The sequence below is a fragment of the Dendropsophus ebraccatus genome, chromosome 12 (genome assembly GCF_027789765.1).
Source record: "Dendropsophus ebraccatus isolate aDenEbr1 chromosome 12, aDenEbr1.pat, whole genome shotgun sequence".
Taxonomy (NCBI): Eukaryota; Metazoa; Chordata; class Amphibia; order Anura; family Hylidae; genus Dendropsophus; species Dendropsophus ebraccatus.
In genome coordinates, this window is record NC_091465.1 from 37,226,628 (window position 1) to 37,249,908 (window position 23,281).

Here is a 23,281-nt window from a genome sequence, read left to right on the forward strand (position 1 = left end):
CCGTAATAAGTGTATAGTGGTGATATGCATAACTTTTCTTCGGCAATACAATACTTGAATAAAAATTTTCACCGGACTTCTCCAAGTGATACAACAGAGCACAAGTGATTTCTATGTATCACCTACTTTTGCGCTTGGGGACCCTTTGTGAGTTTGTGTGGTCTTACACTTTGTGGCTGTTGCTTTTCCAAAAACTTTTACTACACAATAAAAGTACTTATGGCTGACAGAAACATAGCTAGGAAATTATATATATACAGTGGTGCCGTGGATTACGAGCATAATTCGTTCCGGGACCGTGCTTGTAATCCAAATCCACTCTTAAACCAAAGGAAATTTTCCCATAAGAAATCATTGAAATGCAGACAATTGGTTCCACACCCCTAAAATAATGATTTTTTATTCTGAATAATATGTAGGACAAGTGAAACAAACATTCAAAAACAGCTGAATGTGTCATATTATGTTACTGTACAGTATAGCAATCAGCATGTGAAGTATAATGTATAGTAAGTGCATTAGAATGAAAAAACAGCAGCAGTTTGTAGATACAGGATGGAGATGCAGATACCCACAATGCAGTAGTGAAGTACAACAGGTTAGAATAGAGAATCAGGGCTGCTGTCAGAGGTCTGTGTGTTCACATGATAACAATGGGGAAGGGGGGAGGTGTTCAGCATGGACCAATCAGGAAGCAGACCAATCAGGAAGCAAGAATGACAGAGCTGTGCAGGAGGACAAAGACAGAAATTTTATATACAGCAGTATGTATAGCTGAGTGTAAGTGCAGGCACATTATAGAAGGAATGGAAAGGACTGGAAACACAAGGACTGAGAGAGACTGCAGAGAGCGTGAAAGAATGAGCAGAGCAGATGTGGGCACATAGATGCAGCACTCTCTGTCCGGGGAGAGAGGAGTTACAGTTATGAAAAGATTACCTCCACAGTCCTGTCCCCTGATGTAAGCCCCAGCCTGAAATGGATCTGCTATGATTTGGAAGGTGAGGGAGACTCCCTGGGTCAGAGTACAGTGCTGTAGACCCTGCTATGCAGACCATACCCCTCCCCCACTCCTCGTCCCACCCAGCCCAGGGAGCTCTTAAACCGAAGCAATGCTCTTAAACCAAGTCACAATTTTGAAAAACTGTGAGCTCTTCTTGCAAAACGCTCTTAATCCAAGTTACTCTTAAACCAAGCTACCACTGTATATATAATTCCAAGAACCATATCACTGACTGTCAAGGCAATGACTGGTAAAGTGTGACGTCCAGCTGGCCGCAATTAGTATACAACTAATATCTGCCGGTCATGCAGTATATTGCAGGATCTATTGACAATCTCACGAGGACTCCCAGGTCAGCAAAGTTAGAGTTCCTATTGGTCCATGTTTTAGGTTGGGCTTAAAAGTGATATTACTTACATTGCTCCTGCCACCTCCACTTCTTTTCCATCTGCATGTGTCAGCTACAATTTAGAAAGCACCCACACTGACACAGCCAACTGCAGAATATACAGCTGAATGAGAAAGATTTGGAGCCTTTGGAGTCTCATTAACTATAATGGAATGCCACTAGGGGATTCCACCTCAAGAACTGACATGAATTAGAAATTACTTTGCAAACACAGTCATGGAAAACCTACTAAACTCAATGGGAGGCTTATTCCAGGTGCAATTCTCGCCAATTGTGAGTTGCAATTTGTCTACAAATCTGCCTGAATTTCACCTGAAATTACTCTTTAAACAAAGTTATAATTTTTTTAGCTGTCTATACATCATTGGAAATATTACATTTACATGTATTATTGAGGTCAATGGGTGCTATATAGATCCATCTCCAGACAACCAAATTGTAGAAGGTTATTCCACAGGACATGACAGAAAACTCTGCAATAGTCTCCATAATGGGGGTCCCACAACCTTTATTCTGCCTCCTGCATCCAATCAGCGGATGAAAAGTTACACAGAAAATTGGACAGCACATCCAATAGAATGAATAGAAATAAGCAGGTGCACACTGCCATGGCTGAACTACAGATGTAACTCCGTATAAAAACAGCAAAATCGCACTATATACGTATCCAGGAAATTCTCACTTCCGGGACTCCACTCCGTCCCACACATTCAACATCTCAGAAATAGTAGTGAGAAAAAATAATTTGGTGTATCACCACCTGTACCTTAGCACCTCCGGACAGCCGCCCTTTAATGTCTCCGGACTCTTTAAGCGAAAGAAATCCCCGAAGTCTTGGTCATCAATCCATAATCTTTTATTATTCAGGGTGCTGGTACAAACAATGCTCACACGGCTGTTTCATTCACCCAGCGTCCACCTGTTGTCTTGCGGACGTTTCGGAGGATAAGCTCCTCCTTCCTCATGCGCAAGAACGTAACGGGTGGGAGTTCAATATATGAGAAAAAGCATTAACTCTTTACAGCACATAACTTTTAACAAAATGATTGGTTTTTTGATGGGACTCTTGGATCTTGTCCTGTCCAAGAATTATTTCAGATTTGACGACGAATATTTTTTGCAACGGCATGGAGTTTCCATGGGCTCATCGGTGGCTCCTAGCCTTGCAAATATTTTTATGCATAATTTTGAAGAATCATTCGTTGTACACAACCTGCCGGAGTCGTCCACGTGGATGCGCTATGTGGACGATGTCTGCCTGTTGTGGACAGAGAGTGAACAAAAATTACAAGAGTTTGTGAAGGGTATTAATTCATGTCATCCATCGATTAAGTTTTCTTTGGAGTACGATAAGGATGTTATTCACTTCCTTGACGTTGAGGTTAGAAAGAAAGATGAGAAATTTGAGACCACACTCTACTCCAAACCCACTGATAAAAATAACATGCTACACAGAGCTAGTCAACATGCTCCACATGTGTTTAAAAGTTTGCCCAAATCTCAATATGTTAGGGCTAGGAGGATTTCTAGCTCCTTACGAGAATATAATAAAAACGCAAGAATATTAACTAGAAAATTTATAGAGAGGGGTTATAAAAAACATGAGCTTGAGAAGACGTGCAGGGAGGTTGGACAGATGAGTAGGAGTGAGGTACGTAAAAGAAAGATAAAGAAAGAAAAAAGGGAAATTAAGATGATGTATAGCATGACCTATGATAGGCATTCCAGACTTATCAGACAATCAGTGTTAAAACATTGGGGTTTACTGAGCAGTGATCCGAAGTATGGGTCACTATTCAGAGAGAAACCCACTTTTGGTTATAGGAAAAATAAATCCTTGGCGAATAAACTAGTCAGAAGTGATATCAGGAAACGTAAAATGAGTAGACAGACATTCATGGCGGCTGCCAGGAAAGGTACCTTTGCATGCATGAAGTGCCAACATTGTAATAGCATAATAAAAGGTGGTGAGTTTTCCCACCCCACGCAAGGTAAAAAATACGTAATTAAAGGTTTTCATACATGCAACGATACCAATGTGATCTACCTACTAAAATGCCCTTGTGGCATGGGGTATATTGGTCAAACCAGCAGACAGATCAAGGTTCGTTTAAACGAACATAAATCAGCTATCAGAAGATTTAATGGTGCAAAGGATAAGAAAGAAGAAGGAAAGGGTGAGTTTGGCAAGACTACGGTCGCACGCCATTTTTTTGAATATAGACACAATATTTGTGACTTAAGGTGGCAAGTCATAGAACAACTTGAGGTTAGTAACAGCAGTGAGGAGAACCGCAGACGGTTACTCCAACGAGAGGCGTATTGGATCACAGAGCTTGAGACATTGAGTCCTAAAGGACTGAATGAAACTTGCAGTTTTCGAGTGTTTCTATAAATGTATTAGAATATGGTTCTCCTTCAGAAAGGATCATGCGAGTGGTATATGAATTGCAAAAATGAATTGTTAAAAGTTATGTGCTGTAAAGAGTTAATGCTTTTTCTCATATATTGAACTCCCACCCGTTACGTTCTTGCGCATGAGGAAGGAGAAGCTTATCCTCCGAAACTTTCGCAAGACAACAGGTGGACGCTGGGTGAATGAAACAGCCTTGTGAGCATTGTTTGTCCCAGCACCCTGAATAATAAAAGATTATGGATTGATGACCAAGACTTCGGGGATTTCTTTCGCTTAAAGAGTCCGGAGACATTAAAGGGCGGCTGTCCGGAGGTGCTAAGGTACAGGTGGTGATACACCAAATTATTTTTTCTCACTACTATTTCTGAGATGTTGAACTACAGATGTAACCATGAAAAGTACAGAAACACACAGCCAAGGTATATACAGAATATAGATATTTTAAATTGCAATACTGCTATAGAAAAGAATTAGGTTCTTAGCATACCATTTGATCAAATCGTGGTTAATTTAGGCTGGAAAAATCTGGATCCTACATGCCCAGAATTAGTAGGCTAGTGCTAGCCCAAGAGCGGCATTTCTATAGTGTAGGGTCTGTGCCGTTTCTGAGGTCACCTTACTGCGGTGGGATGGTACACACTGTTTGATCAAATGGTAAGCTAAGAACCTCATTTTCTTGCCATTTGCAGTATTGCAATTTATAAATATCTATATAATGTACATATCTTAGCCTTTGTACACCTCTTTCCATTTGTTTCTATGAAAAAACAGCTCTAGTCATAGATATCCAGTAAATATACTATATTTGTCTATAATACCCCTTTAGGCTATGTTCCCACACAGTATTTTTGCTCAGCATTTTGGTCAGTATTTTTCAACCAAAACCAGGAGTGGATTGAAAACACAGAAAGGCTCTGTTCACACAATGTTGAAATTCAATGGATGAACGACATTTAATGGCAAATGATTTTTTATTTTATTTTTTTCAAAAAATTTTATTGAAATTTCGGCATTATGACCAAAAATTTGGTCAATAAGGTAAATAATGGCAAATGATTGTGGTTAATTTAAAGCAACGGCCGTTGGTTTGAAATACCAGTCGTTATTTGCTATTAAATGACGGCCATCCACTAAATTTCAACAATATGTGAACCAGCTTTCCTGGTTTTGGTTGAAAAAAACTGACCAAGATACTGTGTATGAACATAGCCTTATAGCGTATCTGTCTAATGACAAGTCCACTTCAAAGTGAAGAACAGAAAGTAAAATGCAATGCAAAAGAAAGTTATAATGAAGGCAAAACCAGATATGACAAATAAAAAATGTACACCATCTGAATGAATTTTACATTCAGGTCCACAATCCTGCACCTATAGTAGATCTATATGTCCCAGAGATCTGCTCTCAGATTTCTTATGTTACACAACCCCGCTGGCTTACAGCTAAGACTTCCTGTATGTTAGATCAGCATACTGTAGCTGAATATGCCATTTTTTTGTGGTTTAATTTTTTTTGATTTTTTCAAAAATTCCATTCCAAGCGTTTCACACAAGAATATAGGTCACAGAACGTTTGGGGGAAACTCCCTAAATATTGTTCTCATGGACACAATCCAAATATATTCAAAACCAGTGAAGCTGCACTAAAGTCTGATGCTCTGAAAATTCCAAAGCCTTTACAAACTACAAAGACAACATTATCTGTAATTAACAAGATATTTTTAACCCTGTGATTACCAGTTTCGTGTTGTGTGGAAAGAAGAGGCACAATAAAAACTAAAGAATTCTCCATATTATATTTCAGTGTATTTTTTTAATTAAAAAAATATATAAAACAAATTTTCACACAGCACAGAGAAGAAGAAACAGATTACAGATCAAACAATGCAGATATATTTCCATGTACTAGTAGAGGTATAAAGATGATCTCATATATAACAAAGCAACATAAAAATATGTAAAAGTAAAGGGTTAAAAAAAGGAAAGAGAAAAGTACCCTACAGTTGCCTCAAGTGTACAGGAGATATATGCCACCCAGTATGAATAGGTACCTCCTAGGAGGTAGTTGCCCCACTGGTGTGCATAGGTACTCTCTAGTAGAGATAGGTGCCCCCGTGCAGTAGCGAAATTTGGGGGGTGCAGGGGGGGGGGGCGGTCGCTCCCGGGCCCACTCAGGCAGGGGCCCACTGAGGTCTCAGACTGTTATTGCTGTCTGCAAAAGCTGTCTATAGTGGCCGAGGCCCCCAAGAAGCCAACAGCACCTGCTCAGCTGTCGGATGCCATGCCCGGCCAGGGCTGGATCTTCTCCCTGCTTCTTCCTCACACGCTGCTGCTGGCCCCTCCCCCTCACTGTCCTACAGAGCGTGGTATGAGGGGGGGGGGGACCAGCAGCTGGAGGGATCTCCATAATGGAGGTCACCCAGCTTTCCCAGTATCTTGTATAGTAGTCAGCATAATGGAGGTCACCCAGGTTTCCCAGTATCCTGTAGTCAGTATAATGGAGGTCACCCAGATAGATAGAGAGATAGATAGATAGATAGATAGATAGATAGATAGATAGGAGATGGATATCCAGCAGCTCATCGCATATCTTGGATTGTACATACATGGATGATCACAACCAACTCACCTCTTTTAATGTCTACAAGCGTATTACCTAAACCACTATTATTTTAGGCAAAGATAATCTGGTTAAAAGGGTTCTCCAGAATTAAAAAAACAAACAAAAAAAAAACAGCATAATTGTTTTCTTCCAAAAACAGTGCCACTCCTGCTCTTAGGTTGTGTGTGGTATCACAACTTGGCTCCATTCACTTTAGTTGAATACCACACAAACTGGAGGTGCTGTCTGTGGAAGAAGGCAGCTATATTTTTCTGTTAAGCCCTTTTACTTTTTTGTGGTTTTATATTTCAGATGTAGAAGCCTCTTACACTGCTCTTTTCCCTTATTCACTATAAGAAATGTAGAAGAATATTCCCTTTATTATTCAGAAATCACCTGCTGGGGTTCCCTATGGGTAACAATGGTTGGGGGCCCACTCAGACTCACTCACCCCCCCCAAGCTGAACCCCTAGCTACCCCCTGCCCCCGTGTGAAGATGGTTGCCCTGTGGTGTACATAGGTACTCTCTAGTAGAGATAGATGCCCAACAGTGTAGATGGTTTCCTCCTCGTGTACATAGGTACTCTCTAGTAAAGATAGATCCCCCTAGTGTACATAGGTACTCTCTAGTAGAGATAGATCCCCCTAGTGTAAAGATAGATTTCCCCCAGTGTAGATGGTTTCCTCCTAGTGTACATAGGTTCTCTCTAGTAAAGATAGATGCCCCCCAGTGTAGATAGGTGCCCCCAGTGTAGATAGGTGCCCCCTACAACACAAAAATAAATAGACTCCATTGTCAGCAGGGCCTGCTCCTCCTCAGCTCTGATGACTGAAGGCGTAAGCAGATAGAGTGACATCTTTGTGCATGTACCTGAGCTGAGGGTAAGGCAGAGAGGTCCTGTGTTGCTCCCGACCCCTTGTAGACTGGGGGGCCAAGAAGTGCTTGCAGTTGAAAGTCATAAGAGAAACAGATTGCTGAATTCAAGGAGACCAGCCAAACAACAACACTGCCAGCTGCTAGTGAAAGCGCTCAATGCAGTGAAGTCCTAGGTGCATTGCCCCCTGGGAAACATGAATATGCAAAAGAAGAGCCTGTGGAGCCTCATTGAAGAGTCTCAAAACCCAGGACTAGCCAGATATCCCTCTGGGAAGTACCCAGCCAAGGGGCAGCTCCTGTTAGGAAACCACCCAAACCACCATATTAAGTGGCCCTATAAGTCAGTGTAATGACAAGGGATAAACCAAGGCTAGGTAACCATCTACAGACAGCTGTTTCGGGGTGTTGCAGTTGAAAGTGGCACTCTCTAGAATTTAAGGCAAGTGTCCCTGATTCCCAGTACTAGAGGTAGCCATCAGCAACAATTGCATCGCCCTTGTCCTACATCCATCAGTAGGAACAACCGTCTAACCATAGCTGACCTTATGTGGCTGTTCACCTTTCTTGAACTGAAGGCATCAGCAGCTTCACATAGGTTACCATTTTAATACAACACATTACAGACTAGTCCTGACCAGTTAAAGCCATACATAAAGTATACTGAGCAGAAGGGACTCCTCATGTAATGGGCATGTCTACACACTGTACATTTAATAATAGTTCACCTATCAGACCATACCTGCTGTGTGATATGCTGCAGGCTCTCCCAGCAGATTGTAGATGGCCATATTCTTTAGCAGACCTTTTATTAAGCAGTGTTCAGGTTACACTGCAGTTATTTCTTCTTGCGATGCCTATACATATAGCAAATACTGTTTGATTTATCTATAAATCTAGCACCACCTACTGTCCACTTCATAAACTGCAACACTAGCTTTTGAGCTTTTAACCATTTGAGGACCCTTGGGGAAAAAATATATATATATATTTTTTCCTATAAAGGGATCCTTATAACTCCCTCATTCATATGAGATGGGGAAACTTGTCTACAGGGGGATCTGGCTAATTGGGAAACAACTTATAGGGGGTTGGGGGCAAATTGAAGAAATCGGGGTGAGGGGGTAGTTCTAACAGTGAAGACTATGTACCAGGGACTTGGCTAATAGAGGAAATTATCTATGGGGCTAAAGGGGGAAATTACATATAATAGACCTACCTGGAGAGGACACCACTACCTAATAGGGAAGACTAGCTACTGGGGGACCTACCTAATAAAGTAAATTACCTACGAGGGGCACCTTCATATCTAATGGAGCAACCTGCCTACCTAATGGGGGGCCTACCCATCCCCCCTGTGGAAAGGTGAGGAGGGAACTGGAAGAACGCAGAGCCCATGATGGACATCTGGTAGGTTCTTCAGAATAATGGGCATGGTCTGGGCCAGATAGAGAAGAAAAGTGAACTACCCTGATAAGAGAAGATGTCACCTGTGAATCACTGGATGTAATTGTACTGTAAACTCTTGTAGCGTCTATATGGTCTGTAGCAGTAGTAGTAATGATAGGGGTCATAATACGGCGGTATTATTTAGGCATTATGTAAGTTATCATTGATAGTAGCAATATGGGTTGGTTCACACTACAGATAAATGCCCCTGCCGGATGAAAAATAAAAACAACAAACCAAACTTTGCTTGTATCGTCTTTATTTCCTTAAACAAACGTTATTGTGAGTTTATGTGTCCTTCATCTATTTTTATAACTTTCTTTAATGAAAAAATGAGATAACAATTATGAGTTACCTGCAGAACCAGACAAGGATGTCTTCACCATCTGGAAGACCTGACATTACATTGATCAGTCCGGCAGGTGAAGAATTAAACTTTTAGCAGAGACCACAAAAGCTGGAACAGTAACACCCAAATGTAAGAATGGATTGTAGATTAACCTATCCCAATAATTAAAGTCTTTGTCTCTCTGGATACTGTAAAATGTAGGTCATGTATTTAACATACTAATATATCCGATATCATTTTAAGCAGTTATGAATCAGCATGTGGAGTTTGCTTCAGAGAAGAGTACACTGGTACAAACCAAACTGGACGGCGTGTACTGTACTTCAGGCAGGGGATAGTCCTACGTTCCTCCAACTTCTAGCAGGTGGTTATTATTGTTGAACCCCCTGCCTCATCCCTCGAAGGCATAAAATACAAGTGCCATATATATATATATTTATCTGCAGAGCAAATCACAGGCTCCACAGCATTGCAACCGCTTTGCAGATGCCCACATCGTGGTAGTTGAAATAACAAAGACCAGCAAACGTTAGGGATGAGAGCGCCAGCAGTCCTGTGTTGGCCAGCTTAACCTTTGCATCTCCGTGAACGTAGTCAGTCACCACCTGCCCAAGACCCCTGAAGAACAGAACAAATGCACAGAGATTAAATGCAATGTCACCCAAAATGCCTGGCATGGTACTGCTCAGCTAGATAGGAGAATAGGCATATACCACATGGTACAGGTTTTTTTTTTTCTTTTATCTAGATACAAAGATCCTTGGTCAGTGGAACACATCTGACAACCTTCCGGATGTATATCAATAACATAACTTCATTTTCTTTTAAGAAGGTCAATCTTTTTCTGACAAAGAGAGGTTGACAGTCTCGGCCATGCAATACCTTTAAAGTGGTATTTTGCTCAGAATCAAGGGGTATTCCACGCAAATATAACTTTTGATATGTTGCTGCCCATGGTGAGACTAACAATTCCTTCCATACTTGTTATTACCTATTCTGTCTCCTTTCCCCAGTTCTCAGCTGCTTCTTTCTGCTGAAAACACAAAAATCTGTGAGTTGTTCTCTCTGTCACGCCCTCCTCCCCCCTCCCTTCTGAGAAAGCTGATTTAAACACGTCCCTGACTTGCTGTATCTGCAACATTGAAGCTTCTTTGTAATGTTAGGAGGGTAAATCACAGTTAGTTCATCAGCAACTTTTCTGCTGAAAACACTAAAATCTGTGTATGAGTTTCTCTGTCTCCCCCTCCTTTCTGAGACAGCTGATGTAAACAAGTCCCTGACTGGCTGTATCTGCAACACTGTAGTTTCTTTGTAATGCTGGCAGAGTTATTCTGAGCTCAAGTTGCTGATGGAACTCACTGTGATTAACCCTCCCAGCATTAAAAACAAGCTACAACGTTGCAAATACAGCCAGTCAATTACCTTTCTCAGAAAGAAGGGGGAGACAGAGAGAACAACTCATACACAGATTTTTGTGTTTTCAGTAGAAAGCAGCAGCGGAGAACTGGGGAAAGGAGACTGAATAGATAACAACAAGTATGGAAGGAATTGTTAGTCTCACCATGGGCAGCAACAAATCAAAAAAATATGTTTGAGTGGAATACCCCTTTAACTTTTAATATGTTGCTGCCCAGGCAAAGAACATAACAAACAGCCTATTCTTATTTAGAGATTTTCTGGTGTCCTCCTGCATCATCTTTGGGTCCTGGCTGAATGCCCCCACCTCTACTTCGAAGACAGACTCGTCTGGCAGTGACAGCCCTTTAAGCCAAACACTGGCCATGGCGATGTCCCATCTCAGGTGGCCATAGGCTTAATCTGGCTAAAATAAATTCTGAACGGAATACCCCTTTAAACATTGCTAGTGGATGAGATTCTATGCTGGCTATGCCAACAATACATAATTACGAAGGCAAATGCTGATGCATGTGTTGATTATGAGAAGGCCAAGAAGTAAAAGGCTAAGTTCACATGTGTCAGATTTGTTGCAAACATTGTGACTGTTCCACCTATAAGAATAGAGCATGCATTTTTGTAACTTGCTGCAAAAGCCCCATTTCACTGTATAAAATGTGCCACATATTAACACCTCCAAATACCCTCTTACACAAGCCAATTATAGGACGAACAAGTGTTTAAAGGAATGCTCGAACACGATAGTCAGCCTGTGTAAAATAGGCAGTGATCAGCAAGCAAACAAGAAAATACTTGTTCTTCGGGTTAATCACATTTTTTGTGCAGCTAATAAAATCATCATTAATGGACGCACAACACTCTGTGTAAGCAGCTGGTATGCAACAGACAGTGGTGACGTTAAAGGGCCAGATGTACAATCCAGCCATCATACATGTGGCCTAGGCTGTGAGTGATTTAGACATGTGTAATCTCTTAAAGAGGATGTACCATCAGGAACACTCTCTTTAAAATTACACATGAATCGGAGAGCACCGGCACGGGGAAGCCTTTTTTTGAACCACGGCCCGCGGGAGGAAACCCTTGCCCCTCCATGACGCGGCTCCATTGATTCTAATGAAGCTGCGTCAAGGAGGGGTGGGGGTTTCCTCCTACTGGGGGCAGGACGGCCTGCCTCCAGTGCTTCACTCCCGGCCAGTAACCATGAATAGAGCGGCGCCATACGCGGGAATTCGATTCATTTGTAATTTTATAGAGAGTGTATCTGATGGCAGGGCTGTGGAGTCGGAGTCGTGGAGTCTTAGTCGGAACTAGTTTTGGGTGGAGTTGGAAAAAATGTACCAACATTTTCTTCAGTGTTCTATGGCTGCAGCTGTGTGTGTGTGCTATGGCTGCAGCAGGCTGCATGTGTATGCTATGGCTGCAGTGTGTGTGTGTGCGCTCGCACACTATGGCGTACCTTCGCACCCACAGCGACCCCTCTATATCACTATGTGTGACCCCCTCTATATCACTATGGCTGACATCTATATTCCAGGTATTTGGCATTGTTAGCAGTGTTTCTGTGTGTATGGTGAATATTTAGTTAGAAACATAGAAGATTGTCAGCAGGAAAAGACCACCCGCTCTATCTAGTCTAGTTGTGAGTAGTTCAGGACATGGAGGCTGGAGACTGGCTGCATCCACTGCACACACACAGGAGAAGCTGCTTTATATCTTTCCTCATTCCCTCAGAAGTCGCCCCAGGATCATGTAATACATTAGGGAGAAGCTGCTGAGCCAGTGTGATAAATAAATCCCCTGGTATATGACTGGCCATTTATGAAGGAGCAGGAGTCAGAGTCGGTCCTGATAAAATTCAGGAGTCGGAGCTGTGGCTTACTGACTCCACAGCCCTGCCTGATGGTACATCCTCTTTAATGCTTACTATGGTGCCCGCATCGGCCTGTGTAAATGGATATGTCAGAATATTGTATATCCTAGAAACAGGTATTACTACAACAGACATTTGAGGGGAGGTGAATGGTCTCCTATAAACATATATTGCTAACATAGCTTATGTTGTTGTTCTTTGGACAGTATAAGCAAGTGAATATTTTTGTAGTGATATTTGGTGGAGTTTTGCTTATTCTCTCTCTGGATCATACAGTCAGGTCTATAATTATCTATAGTTGATGAATTTTGATAAAGACGGGTCAGTATCTGATAAAATCCATTTTCAACCTATGTAATCTGTGCTGTATACCTATAAAGTGTTTAGTGGTTTGCTTACCAGTGTCCATGAAGGGTAAGGGCTGCAGCCAGTGAATAGTCCATAGCCCCTCCAGGATACATAAAAGCTGCAGGTATAAGGCCTAGGAGAAGTGCGCTGACCGTTCTCTCTGCCGTCCAGTGAAGGGAGGCGGATTTGGAGGAGGCTATAAAAAGAACAAAACATGATCATATAAAAAAGAATTGGGAAAGTACAATATAATATAATCTATGAAGTCAAAGGAAAGAAAAGATTCAGACAACAACTAGGGAAGACGAGGCAAACAGTAGTATGTCCTCTGCCAGTGCCCTGCCTTATTATGGAATAGGACTTTGTCAACGTGACAACTTCTTCCATAGAACACACTAACAAAACTATTAAAAAAATATCTAGAAGGCCTCACTTAAACATTCACAATCAAGGAAGTCCAACAGCGTCCACAATTATGAATAATGCTCAAATCTTTATTGCATTCCCAAGTACAGGCAAGTGACGTTTTACCTTGATAAAGTCCAGTTGGGGGCTATGTTCACACTGTGTATGTTTCCGTCCGTAGTGCGAACCGCAAATATACGCACGTAGTTTTGAGGTTGATGCGTTCACTTGAAAGTATACAATATACGGCCGCACAATGCACACTACGTATGAGCTTACGGCCGGATCGTATACGGCGCCGTGAAAAATGAACAAGACCATTGTTAGAGGACGGAAATGTTGAAACTCACGGCCGTGGATTTCCATGCGGTCCCGTACGGAGTACTTATTTCAGCCAAATTGAACTTGATTTTTCAATCCAAAAGGTTCTGTGAGTTTTATTGGGCTGGGCGAAGATTTCCAAGTAAATGACCAGCTTCAGATCGCTTCGAAACAAGCTAGGGAGGCAGAACTGTACTACGGGCGTATGTTCGCGGTGCCTATGCATCCGGCGCATGTCGATTTTTCCCACAGCCGTAGTTTCAGCCGCACATGTACGGCGGCGTAAGAACTGCAGACGGAAACATACGCAGTGTGAACATAGCCTAAAGGAGAAGTCCATCAGAATTTTTTATTAACGTATTGTATTGCCCCCCAAAAGTTATACAAATCACCAATATACTCTTATTACGGGAAATGCTTATAAAGTGCTTTTTTCCCTGCACTTACTACTGCATCAAGGCTTCACTTCCTGGATAAAATGGTGATGTCACTTCCTGGATAACATGGTGATGTCACAACCCGACTCCCAGAGCTGTGCGGGCTGTGGCTGCTGGAGAGGATGATGGCGGGGGACACTGAGGGACACAGGACACTGAGGATCCCCCTGCCATCATCCTCTCTAGCAACCACAGCCCGCACAGCTCTGGGAGTCGGGTCGTGACATCACCATTTTATCCAGGAAGTGACATCACCATGTTATCCAGGAAGTGAAGCCTTGATGCAGTAGTAAGTGCAGGGAGAAAAGCACTTTATAAGCATTTCCCGTAATAAGTGTATATTGGGGATTTGTATAACTTTTTTTTTTTTTTTGGGGGGGGGGGGGGGGGGGCAATACAATACTTTAATAAAAATTTTCGCCGAACTTCTTTTTTAAACATTCAGAATGAAGGAAGTCCAACAGCAACCACAATAATGAATAAACCTCAAACCTTTATTGCATTCCAGAGTACAGGCAAGTGATGTTCCATCTTGATAAAGTCCCATGAGGGTTGAAACATTGCTCATCTGTATTTGGGAATGCCATACAGATTTGAGGATTATTCCCTACCTTGGATGCTGCTGGACTTCCTTGACACCCTCTTATATTTGTAAGAAGGCACTGATGGCAGTGGGTCTCACTCCTGAGATACAGCAGCACTGGTGGAATGCCCTGCTGCATACTCCCCTAGCCAACTCTTAGGATTGCTCCGGAGACCCGATACAATAAGTAACTTTTAACATGTTTGAGAATTTAACAGAAGTTATTTTAAAGCGCAACTATAATTTCAGTAGCCAAAAAAATCAAATTCCTCAAATAAAAAGCCCATGTGTTACCCTTTAAAAAGAGCCCTACGTTGATAGCGTGTACGCTTGCTGAGATATCCCCAGTTGTTTGGCTCAGAGGAATAAATGAATTTTTCTTCTAGCTGAGACATAGTGGGCGTGGCCTATCCCTCATCTCCCTGGCTGGCTTCCTCCATTCACTGACCAGCACCTTAGCAGATGTATCACACATAGCAGGATTAGATACAGCCCCAGCATACAGTATCACAATGTAAGATTAGATACAGAGCTCCAACAGATGGTATCACACACATTGGGATTAGATACAGTCATCTGCTCTCATTACACTGTAGGATGTCAGTCATGGAGGTGGGGGCACATCTGATAGTGAATGTTATATGTACTATGGAAGGACTACAGCTGTGTTGTGCTGGGACTTGTAGTCCTCCCATCAGTGACTCACCCACTCTCCCTCATGCAGTACATTGGCTGGGTCATGGCTGGGATGTCCCTTCTTGTTGAAGCACTGAGTACTTGTTCCTCCATCCATCTCCTCCCCTGCACTGCTCCTCACACACAACACCCTCAGCTCTGCTTAGTCACCTCTGTGAGGGGAGGGGGGAGAACGTGCTGCTAGGAGGTGAGGGGAGGGGGAGGAGGATTTGTTTGTGTCTGTGTCAGGGCTGTTATCTGATCCTCCTGTCAGAGTCTGTACACTCAGGACGGATCTCCAGGGAGGGGGCGTGTCCAGCAGGAATGCAGAAATAACTCAGAGCCAGACAGAGCTGTAAGGGCATAGTCAGCCTTATGTATTTAAAAAACTGTTCATTTTAGGTTATTAATGTATATTGCAAAAAGTCTTATGACCTAAGCTAACTAAAACTGAAAGGTCAAAATATTTTATAGTTGCGCTTTTAACCTCTTAAGGACATATGACGTACCCCTACGTCATATGTCCTCACTTGCACTTCAAAGCGGGGCCGCGCGGCGGCCCCGCTTTGAAGTGCCGCGATCCCGGGTGCCGTGAGTAGCCCGGGACCGCTGCTATTAGCGGGCACGGTCTGATCGCCGTGCCCGCTAATTAGCTAATCAGAGGCAGCTGTCAAAGTTGACAGCTGCCTCCGATTACCGGAGGCAACGTTTCCCTGGGGTCTAGTGGGGGAGATCGCTCCTCCGGGACCTTGTCCCGGAGGAGCGATCTCCGTTACTGATGCCGGCCGGGGACGCGTCCAAGATGGCGCCGTCCTCAGCTCGGCACTCGTTCGTTTTCGGCTGCAGCAGCCGAAAGCAAACGAGTGCCGATCTCAATGAGAGATCCAAGTGTATATACTAGAAGTCCCCCAGGGGGGCTTCTAGTATATGTGTAAAAAAAAAAAAAAAGTGTTGTTAATAGTAAAAAGCCCCCTCCCCTAATAAAAGTCTGAATCACCCCCCTTTTCCCAGGTTTTAAATAAAAGTAAACAAATAAATAAATAAATAAACATGTTTGCTATCGCCGCGTGCGTAATCGCCCAAACTATTAATTAATCACATTCCTGATCTCGTACGGTAAACAGCGTCAGCGCAAAAAAATCCCAAAGTGCAAAATTGCGCATTTTTGGTCGCATCAAATCCAGAAAAAATTTAATAAAAAGCGATCAAAAAGTCGTATATGCGCAATCAAGGTACCGATAGAAAGATCACATCATGGCGCAAAAAATGACACCTCGCACAGCCCCATAGACCAAAGGATAAAAGCGCTATAAGCCTGGGAATGGAGCGATTTTAAGGAACGTATATTGGTTAACAACGGTTTGAATTTTTTACAGGCCATCAGATACAATATAAGTTATACATGTTATATATCGTTTTAATCGTAACAACTTGAGGAACATGCATAACAAGTCAGTTTTACCCCAGGGCGAATGGCGTAAAAACACATTTCCCCCAAATAAAAGAAATGCTTTTTTTTTTTCAATTTCACCACACTTTGAATTTTTTTCTGGTTTCGCAGTGTACTTTATGCAAAAATTCAGCCTGTAATTGCAAAGTACAATTAGTGACGCAAAAAATAAGGGGTCATGTGGGTTTCTAGGTGGAAAAATGCAAGTGCTATGACCTTTTAAACACAAGGAGGAAAAACCGAAAACGTAAAAACGAAAATGGGCCCCGTCCTTAAAGGGTTAATATCAAGGACAGTGAAATTAAGGGCCCTTTTACACAGAAAGATTATCTGACAGATTATCTGCCAAAGATTTGAAGCCAAAGCCAGAAACAGACTATAAACAGAGATCAGGTCATAAAGGAAAGCCTGAGATTTCTCTTCTTTTCAAATCCATTCCTGGTTTTGGCTTCAAATCTTAGGCAAATAATCTGTCAGATAATCTTTCTGTGTAAATGGACCCTAAGTTAGTATTGCTGTGAAACCAGCCTGGGGTTACAATAGCTTAGGTGAAGGTTGTATGCTCTCTTTGCTTTCAGTTTTTGACTGGGCACCATGGCCTCCTCCTGTACTCCTGGCATGTATAGCCAGCAGAAGGAACACTTGTGCTGAACTGTCCAGGAGTTCTCTAAGAGATGCAATAAGAGTTTTTTTGTAGCATACCGTGACGATTCTGAGACACCTGGGCTGGGCATGCTTGTAATGAACTTCTGTCTTGTGGCAAAAACAAGGCAGGTCTTATCAGCATCGATTTACTGAAGGGGAAAGCTAAAATGAGAAAGCACAATAGGATTAGTTACACAACAACAAATTTATTACAACTATAAGGAAACAATAAATGTACTTAAAAGGGTTTTCACATGCTATAAAGCTATAGTATATTACTAGGATATAACAGTAAATACTCAGGCCACACCTGAGGACATTTTGTTTTAGGAGTCCACCACCTCCTGTTAAAAGATTCTTAAATAACCAATGCAATCAGAACGGTTTCAGATGAGCTAAGTAACTGTGCTAACTGTATAGTGCTGGGTGAAGTGAAGAATATTTATGCTACTAAAAGTGTGTGAGTAGTGGAATTTGATCTTATAGTATAAGTGCCAAGATAGTCTGGGTTGTATTCATTGCATAAGCACATTAGTAGGATATGCCGTCACTTTCTACTCATGGCAACCTGGCGGGTGTCGGAAATTGGCCCCATAACAGCAATGCTGTGCTGCCATCACATGGGCCGTATAGGATGTCACTGTACTGCCCTAGTGATGGAGCACGGCTCTGAAGGGAACTGGTGAGTATATAGATTTTTATGGCTTATATTTAACTAAATGTTGCTTTTCCTAAGACGAAGAAGAAAAAACAATAAACCCTAAGCACTGACGGTAAAATACTAAACTATGCACAGATGACGGAGTGTGAATAACTTCCTTGTATTTCTGCCAAAATACAGTCACTTGTCACGCTGCATTCTCAGGAAGACTCTGGGAAGTGAATCACATGACTATAGAGCAGGGTGTACAGTGTAACGGCATGTAAGGCTCTTCCTATTTACTTCTATAGGACTGATCCCTGCGCCTTAATGGATAAGCTGGATTAATTGGTTTAATCCTGATCAGCTTTCTAATGCTATGTTTAGTTTAGCATTTGGTCCCGAGTACAGTGATAGAAGAATTGGCAGGCAGTGATACATTTCCTGCAAAGTAATATATCTATCTATCTATCTATCTATCTATATCTATTTATATATATATATATATATATATATATATATATATATATATATATTTTTTTTTTTTTTTTTTTTGTATAACGTAAAGGGGTTCTCTATGATTAGGAAAACATGACTGATTTGTTCCCCCCAAGAAAAAAACGAAACAAAAAAACAGCACCACACTGTCATCAGGTCATGTGTGGTATTACAGCTTGTCTGCATTCATTTCAAAGCTTTGCTACATAGGTGTCCTCTATGACAGTGCTTCTTAAACGTTTTCTTGAGCCTCACTCAATAAACAAGATGATGCCTGGGCCTCACCAGACTGACCAGGAGGATGCTGGGTCCTCGCCATCTATAGTGAAAGTCCATGCACATATAAATACTATTGCTCAGTCTAACCTTCATTTGTCTCCTAAACTCTGTACAACATTAAATAAGTACAAAATGAGTCCATAAGGTTCCTAAACCAGAGATTGCTACTGTCAGGGAAAGGACTGTGAAGCTTATAGTCACTTTTGTGAGAACTACCTCTCCCCAGCTGAGCCTCACCAACTACTAGGGGGCGCCTCACAGTTTGGGAAGTACTGCTCTATGAAGCAACTTTTGTGGCATCCTTCTCCGAAATAATGTATATTAGTACGTGTTTTTTGTGTCTTTTCAGTTGTGTTTACGCTTTCTTTTCTCCTAATTCTAGAGGTTTAATATAGGAAAATCACAACTGACTAGGTGAAATAACACCACAGCATACTGCAGTATAAGAAAATGAATATACATATACATACATATATATATATATATATATATATATATATATATATATATATATATATATATAGTTAGTATGTGTGTGTGTGTTTTGTCTGTAACATTTTGTTCTGGCACTTTCCAGAAAAACACCATTTGCAAAACCATTTTTCTACTAAAATACTAAACAATCCCTAGTAAATAAGATAAACTGAGGAACTCTCCTATTTGAATAATTGATTTGGAAAATTATTTTTGACTTCTGTAGAAATCTGACTGACAAGCAAGGTGACCACCACTGTTGTCTCGTGGGAGTTGTCGTAGGGTCCAAACTGCCAAAGCTGCCTGTTCGTACAGGGACCCAGCCTCATTTCCTATGCACATAAGGCAAAGGCTACCCAGTGACTCTGGCTGCATAAAATGTATGTTATTTTCTTTCTATAGATATAGCATAGTGCACCACTCACATGAATGACATGCAATGTGGCAGTACAATACTACAAACCTGGTGTCACTGAACATCTGAGATCAGTGTGACATATAGTATAGTCATATAGTGACATCATTATGTTGTATATTAATGTATATCACCATTAGTGAAGGGCTAAGAGTAACCAGGTATTAGTGATGTGGTTAGTGGTAAGGAGACATGTGCTTATTGTACAGCACCAATAAAGCATCACCCACTCACAGCCACCATTACTATGCTGCAACGATAAACTCTTCCTGAAGTCTTATGAGGGGAAAAAAACTACAACCCCCAGCATGCACTGACAACCCAACTACACCATGTGATGTTCTGTTATGAACAATAAAGATATGGTAAAAACGATTAAAAAAAACCCATCACCCCACGCATGTGTAGGTATGAATTATAAGGAGCACGGTGAGAAATGAGACTAGAAGGTTTATAGATCCGGGCTCACCTCTGCTCGCCCTGCACACAGCACCCACTCTCACCAAAGCCGCCATCTTGCCTGACACCCAACCAAGGTGACACCGCGACCCGGAAGTGAAGCAGAGCAGTTTTGGCACAACAAAACTTTATTAATACAAAGTGTTTGAAATAACTTTATTGATATTGTACATGGAGAATAACACCTCCGTTTAGTAAGAACACTGCTTATGAGTTTAAATAAGGGAACTACAATCGCCACTCGTGATTGAGACGGAAAGTCAAACTGAAAACAGGTAGCCAATCAGAAGAGAGGAAATCCTGATAGCCCTTTAACCAATAGGAACCTAATGGAGCGTTTCACGCCTCTATTTGGTTTTTACGCTTAGCCAATCAGAGTGGCAAGCGAGTTAATGACTGGTCAGTCAGTCTTGCACGGTGGTTGCAGCAGCTGAAGGTCGCAGCAGTGCGCAGCATGGCGGACTTTGATTCGGACCTGGACTTGTCCGGTGTGGGCGCCAGTCCTGCGGAGGCGGCGGAGCTGCAGAGGATGCTGGCCGTGGAGCAGCAGAAGGCGCAGTTCACAGCCCAGGTGAGGCCGACAGACACGTGGTGCAGAGCTGCCTTAGAGGGGCTGTCCAGCTGTATGGCCAGATGTAGATTTACTGACAGCTGTGGCTGACCATGCCTCCTGCTGTAGCCTGTAACCATGGCAATACACACGTCCGTATAGGGTGCACACAGTGCTAGGATATGCTTAAAGTGTATGTACCTCTAGTACTTGGCTTTTTTTGTTTTTTACATGAACAGACCAGAGTGGGGATGCCGGTGACACAGGCCATAATTTGAGCCGCCACCCAGGTTTGGGGCAAGGTGTGGGTCTATTACCAAGCCCTGGCCGGGCATGAAGCACTGGAGGTGGGCCCGCCGGCCCCCAGTGTGACAAAATCCCCTCTTCTCTGTGATCTGGAGCCATTAAAGGGGTTATCCAGCGCTATAAAAACATGGCCACTTTTCCCCCTACTGTTGTCTCCAGGTCAGGTGCGGTTTGCAATAAAGCTCCATTTACTTCAATGGAACTGATTTTCAGACCCCACGCAATCTGGAGATAAGAGAGGGGAAAAAGTGGCCATATTTTTGTAGCACTGGATAACCCCTTTAAAATGAACTACTAGTCCCAGTTCTCTGCCTGTCAGTGCAGGCTGTGGGGGTGATTGACAGGCACAGAGGTCACTAACAGGTCTCTGTCAATCACTGCTCAGAGTGTGCTGACAGAGAACTGTGTAGTAGTCACAGCTCAGACACCACCCAGATGACTAGTTCATAACTCTCCCCTTCCACCATGCACCGGATTTAACAACTTTTATTGGGGGCAACCCCCGACATGGTAGGAGACCTGCTCGAAACATCTCTGCAGCGCCCCTGCAGCATGACCATTGGGGGATGGGTTGGTGGGTTGGCATGGCAGCCCTGTGCCCTACGGGAGTATCTGTGCCCTAACTTCATCATTAGGAATGCCACTGGAACATTTTCTCCATGCTGAACATTTGCACAGGTGTCTTAACGATCCAGCCCATGTGCCGTCCTCTCACAGCTGACGAATAGGAGGCAATCTGCCTGGAGCATTCCTAATGAGGAGGAGGGCGGGAGGAGGGACAGAGAGGTTGTGCCAGTCTAATGCATACACAATGTAGGCCACAGCGCTGCAAGTTTAAAAGTATTTTTTTAGCACAATAACTGCATCACCTGCCAAACAGACCCCAGGACAGATCTTGGATTTAAAGCAGCTATCCGAAGGTACAAGTGGTTTAAAGGGTCAGATTGTGGGTACAGAGTCGCTTTAAAAGGAACCTGTCATCTCAGGTTTATGCTGCAACAGGACTGTCCTTGACTCCCCCGCGGCTTCTTCCCCCTCCACCAGCTGTGATTGATCTTTTCCTGTTTGAGTATAGGAAGACTAAAGCAAAGTGAATAATTTCTATATATGTTTTTTATTTTCTTTTTCCCAGGTTCACAAATTTATGGACGTTTGTTGGGACAAGTGTATGGACAGACCTAGTACTAAACTGGATTCAAGAACGGAGGGCTGCTTGGTCAGCTGTGTGGAGCGTTTTATCGACACAACCCTGTCCATTACCAATCGCTTTGCCCAGATGGTACAAAAAGGAACTTAATGACATTGATACACATGGACTCCTAGCTCTGCCAGCGAGTGTAATGTCAGCAATGTGACTGAAATCCCGTCTTTGTAGTGGTGGCATTTATATATAACTGTTTTATTATTTTTCTTAGAAATTTATATAAAATTGCAGAAACAAGTGATTAAATCTTTGGCCTAAATATATCTGTGTGTACTGAGGTAATGCATAGGAGATGTCTGTAGAGCTTTCTAGTATTACTTCGAAAGCAAAGCTGTAAGATGAACAACGTGTCTGGTAAAATCTTATTGGAGCACCCAGGGTGTGTGACAAAATAAAAAGAGCCTGTACCTCCCTCCATTATCACGGCGCCCGGTCTCCTCTGTGCTCTACTTCCAGGTGAAGGGAGTAGCACAAAACTCTGCAGCTCAGCCAATTAATTGGCAAGCAGAAGTGTCCAATGCCACTTTCACTGGACAGCAAAGTGTGTATATGTGTGTGTGTGTGTGTGTGTGATATATATATATATATATATATATATATATATATATATATATATATATATATATATATATATGTGTATATATATATATATATATATTGACCAACAAAACACAGCAATCACTGAACTCAGGGAGAACAGTGAAAAATTCCAATGGAGTACTCATTTACGAGTCTCCATTGATTGTCCCATACAAAATTTAAATATGCAAAAAAGGGGTCCGTGGAGCCTCAGTTACGAGTCTCAAAACACGGGAATAGCCAGATATCCCTCTCTCCAGAGAAGGAAGCCCATTGCCAAGGGGTGCCTCCTAGTGGGGAGAGCACCAAACCACCCTGATACGTAGTCCCTCAGGTCCTCACTCTGTTGCGAGCTTTAGGACCTAAATAGGGAAACACCAGGGTGGCCCCTGTGAGTCAAAGTCTAACTCTGTGGCGAGTATAACTACATAAGACAAGTGGTTACCAAGGCTAGGCATCCATCCACAGACTGCAGTTTCGGGGTATTCGCCCCTCGTCAGTGTGGAGCAGGATTCTGGCTACTGGGGCAATGATAAATAGACCAACTAAACACAGCCAGAATCCTGCTCCACACTGACGAGGGGCAAATACCCCGAAACTGCAGTCTGTGGATGGATGCCTAGCCT

At 42.5% G+C, this 23,281-nt stretch overlaps 2 protein-coding genes across 2 annotated transcripts; one reads left to right on the forward strand and one right to left on the reverse strand.

The window, feature by feature from the left end:
• Positions 1-8,994: 8,994 nt before the first annotated feature.
• On the reverse strand, positions 8,995-20,131 carry SDHD (succinate dehydrogenase complex subunit D). The gene is made up of 4 exons (XM_069948122.1): positions 20,027-20,131; positions 17,309-17,413; positions 12,787-12,931; positions 8,995-9,719 (listed from the first exon to the last, which is right to left on the reverse strand). Exons 1-4 carry the CDS (start codon positions 20,070-20,072, stop codon positions 9,554-9,556), a joined length of 462 nt encoding a protein of 153 aa, XP_069804223.1. The 5' UTR covers positions 20,073-20,131; the 3' UTR covers positions 8,995-9,553.
• A 251-nt stretch (positions 20,132-20,382) lies between these two features.
• On the forward strand, positions 20,383-22,339 carry TIMM8B (translocase of inner mitochondrial membrane 8 homolog B). Its single transcript, XM_069948123.1, has 2 exons — positions 20,383-20,587; positions 22,005-22,339. Exons 1-2 carry the CDS (start codon positions 20,471-20,473, stop codon positions 22,167-22,169), a joined length of 282 nt encoding a protein of 93 aa, XP_069804224.1. The 5' UTR covers positions 20,383-20,470; the 3' UTR covers positions 22,170-22,339.
• Positions 22,340-23,281: the final 942 nt, after the last annotated feature.

Excerpts from the sequence above, each read along its gene's own strand:
- SDHD (XM_069948122.1), bottom strand. The coding sequence starts at position 20,072 with ATGGCGGCTTTGGTGAGAGTGGGTGCTGTGTGCAGGGCGAGCAGAG. Across the intron at positions 12,932-17,308 it reads GGTGTCTCAGAATCGTCACG|CCTCCTCCAAATCCGCCTCC; the intron begins GTATGCTACAAA and ends TTCTTTTTATAG. Across the intron at positions 9,720-12,786 it reads CTTACCCTTCATGGACACTG|GGGTCTTGGGCAGGTGGTGA; the intron begins GTAAGCAAACCA and ends TCTGTTCTTCAG.
- TIMM8B (XM_069948123.1), top strand. The coding sequence starts at position 20,471 with ATGGCGGACTTTGATTCGGACCTGGACTTGTCCGGTGTGGGCGCCAGT. Across the intron at positions 20,588-22,004 it reads AGGCGCAGTTCACAGCCCAG|GTTCACAAATTTATGGACGT; the intron begins GTGAGGCCGACA and ends TCTTTTTCCCAG.